This window comes from Bacillus rossius, chromosome 1 (genome assembly GCF_032445375.1).
Source record: "Bacillus rossius redtenbacheri isolate Brsri chromosome 1, Brsri_v3, whole genome shotgun sequence".
NCBI classification, from domain to species: domain Eukaryota; kingdom Metazoa; phylum Arthropoda; class Insecta; order Phasmatodea; family Bacillidae; genus Bacillus; species Bacillus rossius.
Genome location: NC_086330.1, coordinates 229,183,214 through 229,193,200, shown reverse-complemented (window position 1 = coordinate 229,193,200; position 9,987 = coordinate 229,183,214). Strand labels below are relative to the sequence as shown.

General features: G+C 34.5%; 1 protein-coding gene across 9 annotated transcripts in view; it reads right to left on the bottom strand.

The window, feature by feature from the left end:
• The window catches only part of LOC134527342 (F-actin-uncapping protein LRRC16A), a 324,842-nt gene that overhangs the window by 259,955 nt on the left and 54,900 nt on the right, over positions 1–9,987 (bottom strand). For all 9 annotated transcript variants that reach the window (XM_063359938.1, XM_063359939.1, XM_063359940.1 and 6 more), the window contains exons 7-8: positions 8,484–8,557; positions 4,975–5,139 (exon numbers count right to left, since the gene is read on the bottom strand). In XM_063359938.1, the coding sequence (XP_063216008.1) occupies positions 4,975–5,139; positions 8,484–8,557 (239 nt within the window). The remainder of the gene's footprint in view (positions 1–4,974; positions 5,140–8,483; positions 8,558–9,987) is intronic.

Genomic DNA, 9,987 nt, shown 5'->3' with positions numbered 1-9,987 from the left:
TCTACCTACAGGTGTCAACTATCACTAAAAAAAAAAAAAAAAACACACACACACACACACACACACAAGAGAACCACCATACAGGTTGCAAAAGAGCCTCTGAGGGCCTCCAATGTGTGGTTTTCATTGTAACTAAAGAGGTATTTCATAATTTTGAATTACTTAAGTCCATAATTAAAAATTTTAAAGTTTAATGCAAAGAATATTTATAATATTTTATTATATTTGTCATAATGGAATCCCCACAATTGGCCAAATAGAGCATAACCTAAGTATGCCATTTGAGTGATTTTTTTTTAATGTAGCAACTGATCTGTACTATTTCCCTTTTAAGAAGATTTTCCTGTTAGTAAGTTTTTATCATACAGTCACTTGAAAAACATCTTAACAGGGTTTCACTGTATATATGTAGTATGTGAAGATATTTCATACGAATATCCAAATCAATTTAATCCTGTATATTAAATGAAATAAGCCTTAATACTTTACTTTATTACATCAAACCAATCATCAATCAGATTTGCTTGTTGTCATTAAAATAAATACATAACCCAAAAATTTATAATTATTTTTATTCTTTTGCTCTACCATTGCTAGTTGGCTAATGCTTAAATTTTGATTCCATTTATGTAATTTCAGTTTTAAGCTCAAAAATTTATTATTTTTACTTTCGATTTGAAAACCACACTGTTACAACAATGACTGGACACAGATATAATTTGAAAAATTCTGCTGGCATGTATCTGTATTATAATGTACAGTAAAACTAGTTTAAGAAGTTCCCGCATAATAAGTTTTCCCGCTTCACAAAATAATTCCATTCATCACTTTCATATATCCCTAAGTTAATTTTTGCCATTTATAACGTTTGCATTAATAGCTGCTTCCCGGATACAACGTTCAGCGTTTGTAGAAATAAATTATTTTTATCTTTAAACTTTTGAACTCTATTTATTTTTAATTTTCAAAAATTTATTTATTTCCAAACGATAACAAAATATTTTGAACTTGCACAAGATCGTCGAAACCTTTGCAGACGCCGCACGCTGTTACAAGTGTATTTTTTGACTTATCATCTGCTTGCATTGAGACGCTGTTCCATCTACACGCCATTTACCCTGTTCAAGGCAAACATCTGACGAATGAGAAACGTGCATGGCCGTCGAAACCTGTGCCACACGCCGCACCTTGTTACAAGTTTTATTTTTGACCAATCATCTGCTTGCATTCGTATAGACTGAGAGGCTATTCCATCTACACGCCTTTTTTTCTATTCAAGTTATAACACGTGACGAATACGCAGCAAGCCATATTTACTACCAGCCATTACCCTTTTTTAGTTTTGCAATCTTTTAAGGTGTGATTTTAAGGTTATCAAGTATAATAAATATTTAGTGTTGTGGCAAACAGTGTATACAGTGCATGCATCTACAAGTAGTGAAGGAACCATTAAACACAAGGCATTGTCATTTGAAGATAAACTAAAAATAATATCAGAAGTTGATGCGAATCCTTTGATACCATGAGTGAGTTTGGCAAAAAAACTCATAATGCCACCGTCTACTTTGAACTGAATCATGATAAAGCGAGACCAACTTTTGGCTACTAATGTTTCGTCAGAGAGTAAAAAAATGAAGATTGGTAATTACGAAGAAGTTGAAATTTTACTCTTTGCATGGTTTAAAGAACAGAGGGCACTTGGAATTCTGACGAACTGGCCCATTTTAAGAGAAAGTTGTACAAATAGCACATAACCTAGGTGTTGAATTTCATGCTTCGAATGGCTGGCTCAACAGAGTTAAGAACAGATTAGGAATTGTCTATATAACTGTAAGTGGGGAATCTGAGAGTGTGTGTGATGATACTGTCCAGAGCTGGATAAACACAAAGTTGCCTGCAATTATAAGGGACTTTGAACAAAAAATGTATTCAATGTCGATGAATGTGGTCTGTTTTTCAACATGCTTCTGGACAAAACCTTTGTTTTAAAAGGTGAAACATGCCATGGAAGCAAACAAAGTAAGGAACGAGTGACAGTGTTATTGGGTGCCAACATGGATGGCACTGAAACGTTACCATTGCTGGTAATTGGAAAACCAAAAAAACCACAGTGTTTTAACAACATAAAGACATTACCGTGCAAGTATGCAAACAACAAATCTGCGTGGATGACAGGCAGCGTTTTTGAAGAATATGTGAGAACATTGGATGCAAAAATGGGGGGCAAAAATCGGAAGATTTTGCTTTTCAAGGATCACTGCCCTGCTCATCCCAAGGAAATATCCAACCTTAGAAATATCCAGATTGAATTTTTCCCACCAAATTCAACATTCAGGATACAACCCATGGACCAGGGAATTATAAATATTCTGAAACAGCATTTTCGTAAGCGTCTTGTGTCAAGTTAATGATATTTTCCCTGAAGAAGCATTTGAGGACAGTGAACCAATTGCATGTGCTTCTACATACAGTGCAAATTGAAAAACTCTTCAAGAGCACCTAAATTTTTCATGCACTTTTGAAGATTATGTCTAAGTTAATGATGCGGTTTTGTTATGTGTGCCACAAACCATCAAAGATTTATGTGTACAACACAAGGATTTAGCTGAGGATGAGACTGGCCATGGTGACAGTGATGAAGGTGATTCCACTTCCATGCCAACTTACTCTGAAGCACTTGACCACCTGGACACGCTGAGGTTATTTGTTCATGGAATGGGAACTGGACAATTTTGTGATGCTTCAGAACGAAAATGTATTGAAACAAACAACTCTAATGCAGTATTTTTCAAAACAGTAAATATTTGTTACTTTTTTTTTTACTGTAGTTATTAAAAAAATCAAATTTAAATAATTAAATTTACCGATATAATTGTATAGTTTTTCCAGTGTGCCGACAATAATTGGTAAGTGTAATTTTGAGCTAAACATTATGTAAATTTTTATTAAATTTGGTTTTAATGAAGCAAATATATTTCCCCTTTAAGAAGTTTTCCCTGTTAATTAGTTTTTAGCATCCAGTCCCTTGAAAAACGTCTTAACAGGGTTTTACTGTATGTACCCCAATAACCAAAGTACAATTTTTCATAAAATGTGTTGTGTTGATAAAGTATGGTGCGCAGCACAATCGAAACTTGACAAAGCCACATGGCAATGCTGCAAAGAGCAAGTCCATCAAGCTCTAAGATTGGTTAACCTGCTGCTGTTCAATGGATGACACACATCTTGTATGTGGTTTATGAGTGTACATTTCTGTGAGAAAGATGTTGCAATAATCACTGAAGGTTTTACAGTTGCAATCATCCACGGTTGCTGAAAACACCTCACATGATTAAAATGGCTCAGGAAATGAGAAATTGTGCTGCGGAAATATACTATGTCTTTGCGGAAAGATGTATACGTGCTTGGATGGGAAAAAAATATTTGTTTTCCAATTATGGTGTATTACAATAAAATGTTTATTTGAAAAGGTGTGAATTTATCACATGTAATTCTTCAAAGTTAATCCATAAATACAATAATTACTGCCTTTTATCTATAGGGATGTGTACAGTAAACTCACAATAATTATCTATGTTAATTGGGACCTACCAATGCCCGAATAATTGAAATCCCTTAAAAAACCCTGGATAATCTGTTTCACTTCAAGGGCTACCCTCGAATTTAGGTTGTGCCATATTTCATTATTTTATTCATAGATACCGTATTGGTCCGAATATAAGGCGACAATTTTTTCATAAACGAGAGATGAGAAAATTGGAAGTCGCCTTATTTTTGCACCCAAGACGTCAGCACCGCAAACATTAGTTCCAAGCTGAATGCTACAGTAGAAACGTTGTTAAACAAAATTTTCAAGATTTTTTATATTAACTAAAACTTTGTTACCTCACACGGGGGAAAACGATAAATCCACCTAATATTGCAGTAATTCACAATTGTTTAAAGTTAAAAATTAAAATATTTGTTCGTGAGTAAAAATGTGAATGTTGAAGCATCTCAAAATGGCAAACTTTTATTACACAATTCATATTTGTACTTTGTGTACAATCGTGTGTTAACATTTACGGTAATTTATTTTCAAATTTTTAACGGAAATATTTGTGCTAAAATATTACAGCTATTTTCAGTACGTTTACAAACAGAAAATGTTAACAACATTTTGGAAGTAATGTTTGGAAATTCACGGCTGCCAACTGTCTTTCCACAATTTTCTTTGTTGTAAAACGAACATTGCCGAACACGCACGAAGACGCCATAATTACAGGAATTTGGTACGTTTCTTCAAAAGCTATTTTAATAATTTCACAGTAATGCAATCGTTTATTTATGTAAAAACCTTTCAAACTACGTAATTATCATAGATTATTTTTTAAATTCATAGGACAGAGACTCTCTGTCAGAGAGTAATATGGACAAATATTCGCGGTCACATCACCGAAGTTATTCATGGCCGTATGCTTCACCATGGCAGCTAGTCACTTGTTTTGTTCCGGCAAGCTGCATTCTTTTTTTGCTTTGTTACGTTTAACACACTACTAAATAGTAATACGTAGCTTAAGTGAAACGGAAAGTTAAATGTGGTATACATAAATGCAAAAAGGATTTATCAACACAAAATGTTTGTCTAATGAATTTTCACATTAATTTCTACCAAAATTATTTTTACATTTGTTTGGCCTCCTGAAACTGCAGGTCACCTTATATTCGGGCCAATACGGTAACTGAGGTAACAGCACAAAAATTGTGAGCAAAAGTATGCACTCAGTTGTAGTCTTATAACCTTATATTTGCCTCCTGCTGAGTTCTTCGAGTGACTTAATTCATGAAAAACTTGTGTACAAAATATTCTAACAAAAGCAGATCTAACTAATAAAATGGTAAATCCGCCAGTAAAGATCAAAAACTGGCTCCGTGTTTGTTTGGTCCTGTCTCAACACAGACCACGGCTCGCAGCGCACGTAAGCATAAGCGTACCACTTAACCCCGATGTTGTCCAGGTATAGCTCTTCGATACTGAGCGACTTCCTCATGACGTGCAGGACGCGCTCCAAGGCCTCGTGACTCAGCTTCATGCCACCCGCACGCAGCTTCGTGAACCAAGTGTTGTACTCCAGCGCACTGATTATCGGCACCAAGTCCCTGCAACAGCAGTGCCAAACCTCTCTCCACCTGTCACCATACACAAAGGTAGGACCAAAAAATCAATTTTTAAAGTATCTTATTCTAATAGGGCTCAAAAGTCCTTATCAAAATTTAAAAAGTGAAAAAAATATATACAGTATGGCCATAATTAAATCATAACACAAAAAGCATTGCAGTTAGAGATGTGCTGTTTGCAGCAAAATAAACACCAATATCTTAAGTTTTTTTTTTTTTTTTTTCGTGTATCAATAAACTTTGATATGGGCACCTCGTGTTGTCCGTAAAATGTTCAACCGATATTCGATTTCACGCCATACATTGGACAACATTTGCGGTGTAACACCTTCAATAGTAGCAGTTACACTTCGTCTCAGTGAATTGATATCCAGAACAGGTGTTACATACACTTTGTCCTTCCCATAACACCCTAGGAAAAAGTCCAAAGGGGTGATATTGGGCGATCATGGTGACCAGGGTATGGGACCATCCCGCCCCATCCACCTGCCAGGGAATGTCTCGTTCAGGAAGTCACGGAAAAGTAACTCCCAATGTGAAAAATCACAACAGGTTGGAGGTGTTGGAGCTGAGGCACTACAAAAAGTTCAAGCATATCTAGGTAGGTGATAGATGTTACAGTCTTCTCAGAAAAAAAGAAAGGACTGATGACTTTGTTGAGCAACAATCCATACCAAACTTTCACTTTCGAGGAATCTCTCACATGCTCTATGACACCATGGGGATTTTGCGAACCCCATAGGCGAACATTGTGCCTGTTGACCCTACCACAGACCTGGAAGGTTGCATCGTCTGAAAAACACACACGTTCGAGGTACGCATTATCCTCATCAACCCGTTACAAAATGTCACTTACATAAGCTGAACAACATGGTGTATCATCTCCGTGTAAAACCTGCAGTATCTGCAATTTATATGATGTATCTTCAGTCTCTTGTGCAAAATTTTTTGCACTGTCGATCTGGGCATTCCTAGTTCCCAAGAGGCACGACGTGTTGACTTGGTAGGGCTTCGAGTGAAAGTGTCTTGCACAGCTGCAACAAGCGCTTCACTGACGGATGGCCGCCCTGTTCACAGACAATCTAATACAGAACCAGTCTCCTTATATTTTGTGTACTACGATATGATGCTTCTTTTATCAGGTGGTGGTCGTCCATATTCAGTCCGGAAGTTCCACTGCACACTACGTGGTGACTGTGTCTCATGAAACCACAAGACACACTTGGTTTTCTCTTGTGGCGATGTCATTTTGTGAAGACACAATGTTCTCTATGCTGATTCCACCTAACATGGGAAAAAAAAATAGATATTGGCCTTTGTTTTGCCGCAAACAGCACATCTCTAACTGCAATGCTTTTTGTGTTATGATTTTTTGAAATTGTAGAAGGACTTTATGGCCATCCTGTATATATATAACATAGGATCTATAATCGCATAAAGGGCCTAAAATTTGCAAACTAGTCAAAAACCACGAAATTAAAACCTTATGCTCAAAATATACATATAATTTTATTGGCTTTTAATAGTGTCAAAGTACTTCATAATATTTTTATAATAGTTTCTGATATTTTGTTATTTATATAGAAAAGCCATTTAAATACTTTTCAACTAGTGTTCACATTGCTTCCTTTGTTTTCATTTTATTTTATTTTATTTAAATACCATTTTTATACCTTTAACTATATTTTTACATGTTACATTTTGTGAATATAGTAGTGTGTTTGTGAAGTTTCTAGAATGTACGACAGTGGTTACTGTGAAAGAGGAAGAACGAAAGAAAGAGAGATGCACGATGCCTTGGCGTCCAAGTGATAACAATATTTATCCCATCCTATGAAAGATACACAGAAACATTCACCAGAACTGTTGTAAAGCTCTCTGGCCTGGAAATCTCAGAATAGTAATTGTAAAAAAAGTATTTGTAGCCAATAGGAAGACATTTTTACTGGAGAAGTCCACAGCTATGAAATTTTCCAAGGATTTTTTTTGTATGTTTTGTATTGTGCTTTGTATGGCTAGCCGCTGTTAAGAAGTTGCTATGTTAGGTTGCGTTCCTCGGTGGTTCACAAATAATTATTGTTATGAGAGTGAAGTGGTCAGTTTCATGGCTGTGGTCCGGGTCAGATTGATAAGCATACTTTTCGTCAGTATCAACTTGGATTTTTGACTAAAGGCAGCAGCATAGGCCTAGTGGAGCCATTTTCCTAAAATTTGGTGGCCACCAAAGGTGTATAAGGCCCTTTCGACCATTAGTACCATGTGTTCGGGAGCGACCGAAAGATTTCATATCATAGGAAATTTAACTAAATATGGATTCTGTTCGATGAGTTGCCAGAAGCTGTGTTAATTTTATGCAAAAGTAAAATGTGTCAGCAGTTAATAATTTTTCTAAGTATTCTAAGTATGTGCAATTCAGGCCATAGCTAGTCAGGAGGTTAAGCTCTTTACACAATGTTTTAGTAATGAACCAAAACTCACAATTAGGATGTGGTTGTGATTCAAGTTCCACCCACACCATATCCAACCATCCAATCAATTAGAGTGTGATAAATTAAGTTGATTTAGTCAAGGATGTTGTCAAACATCAGATGTTTCATCAAATTTAGGCACCGTGGATCTTCATAACAAAATTGATCTGTTCTCTTCTCCACACACGTTTTCTGCACTCTCTTTGACCAGTTCCACGCATCTTTCAAAGGTTTGGGTAATGTACGATTTAAAAACTCCAACTCTGACAGTTTCCTGCATATTCAAAATCACACGTACACCATCCAAACATAGCTAATATCTCCCACTGATTTTATACTACCTCTCTTTGGGAAGATATATATATACATATATATACATATACATATATACATATACATATACATATACATATATATTATTTATTAAGTTTTATATATATATAAAACTTAATAACTAAGCAATTATTAAAATATTTTTGATGTTCAAACCATGCGTTAATTTAAATGAATAAGAAGTTTCAATAGAAAGCAGGACAGTTTAGTGGTGGACACAAAAATTCAACTGAAAATTATTACTTTTTAATGACCTTCATGATAGTCTCAACTTTTGTGACCCAGTAGACACCCTGACAAGTGCTCATGAACTGAACCAAGCCATGGCACTCTTGTGATCGAACCAATGACCCTCACCACATTTATAGCCACTGAGAACCCTCGTATACACAAAATATTGTCCGACAATTACTGAACAATCTGCGACTGAAATCTTACACTATTTTTGTTTTTAATAAAGTGGAACCTTTTCAAAAATTTCTTCTGAATTAGGAATATTATATACACCACTAGGACTAAACTCACTTTGGGTCCAGATGATCAAAGTCTCGAAGGCAAAGGTCTCTTGTGTCATGCGACAAATATATTGTATCCACATCCTGAAATAAATATACAAAATTAGATTATGACCTGCAAAATGCTTGTTTTTAAAGTCATTACACATGGAAAATTACTCAACAATAATTTTTATTTCTTAAATATTTATGACACTGGACAGTTGAGCACAAAATACATCAAGCAGCACACTGTTATTGTTGTTGTTTATCTCCGAACTCCCACATGAACTACAACAGGTATGTCTAAACCTCTTTACTTGCATGTGTGAAACAAACATTTAAAGTCACAAAAATGCACCCATCCAGACAAATATTATTTTTAACTGGAATATTTTCTAAGCATTTTTACAAATTTACAGCTGATATTTTACCATTTGCACGTCTGAGATCCTCTTAAATGTAGAACATGTCAAACTGATATTGTTTTTTGCTAATATGTGCGACTTGGTTTTCTGGCAAACATTCTCTTCATAACTAGAATAAAAATACTCTTTAATGATATTTATTAACTTAGAAGATATCTGCCTATTGAGAAAGATTAATATTCAATTCTAATTTAAATTCAAAAATGCTAGCTGCCAATAGAAGGTAAAGTCTATGGCATCAATGAGAAAAATTCTGCCTACTGGAAACAAATTTTTACTATTAAATTATTATGAAAACAGATGTAATTTTTATACCAAATACAATTTACCTCAAGCTAAGTAACAAAAATAAAACAATTTATAACTCATATTTAAATACCAAGCTTGGCTAAAATTTACGAAGAAATTGATTTAATAAGTGTGGCAAATTTTAATATCTAATCTCATGAATCTAGGACAGAGATTAGGGGTTCAAATGTTGGGAATAAAAATATTTAATTACAAAGATGACAATAACGACCACTGCCCTTATTTATAACAAAAAACTTACACTACTACAGTGCATCTCCATCCTTAGATTGCATCTCTCTTTCCAACCTGCCATTTCTGCTATTAGTGCTATTGTTTTGGTGTGCTATATTGTCAGATGCATGCCATAGAGTGCAAAAGTTTCAGACACAACTTTTAATGTAAAGAAAAATTTTTTAAATGTATCTGAAATGACGTATTTAGTAAAGTAAAATTTGGAATCAGAATTATGAAATTACATTTTTCTGTTTACTTCATCAAGAGCATCATTTAATAATAATCATTTTTTTATTTCTAAAGAAACGTAATTGAAAGATGCGATCTTGGATTTGACAGTTTTTGGTAACAATTTGTTATATTATTTAATTTTAAAAATTTTGGCTCTTTTCAGCATAGCATATACTTTCATGGAATGCCTTGTTAATAATAGTAACTGCTACAAATAGTTTCTCCAGTAAATTAATAATTCGTGTTTAAGCATTTAATTATTTCTTCTGTCACAATGACCACAAAAGTAATATTGCTGTAAGTAGACACTATTTCATTGTCTTAGGAAAATCAAGAAATAGTATAGTGAAC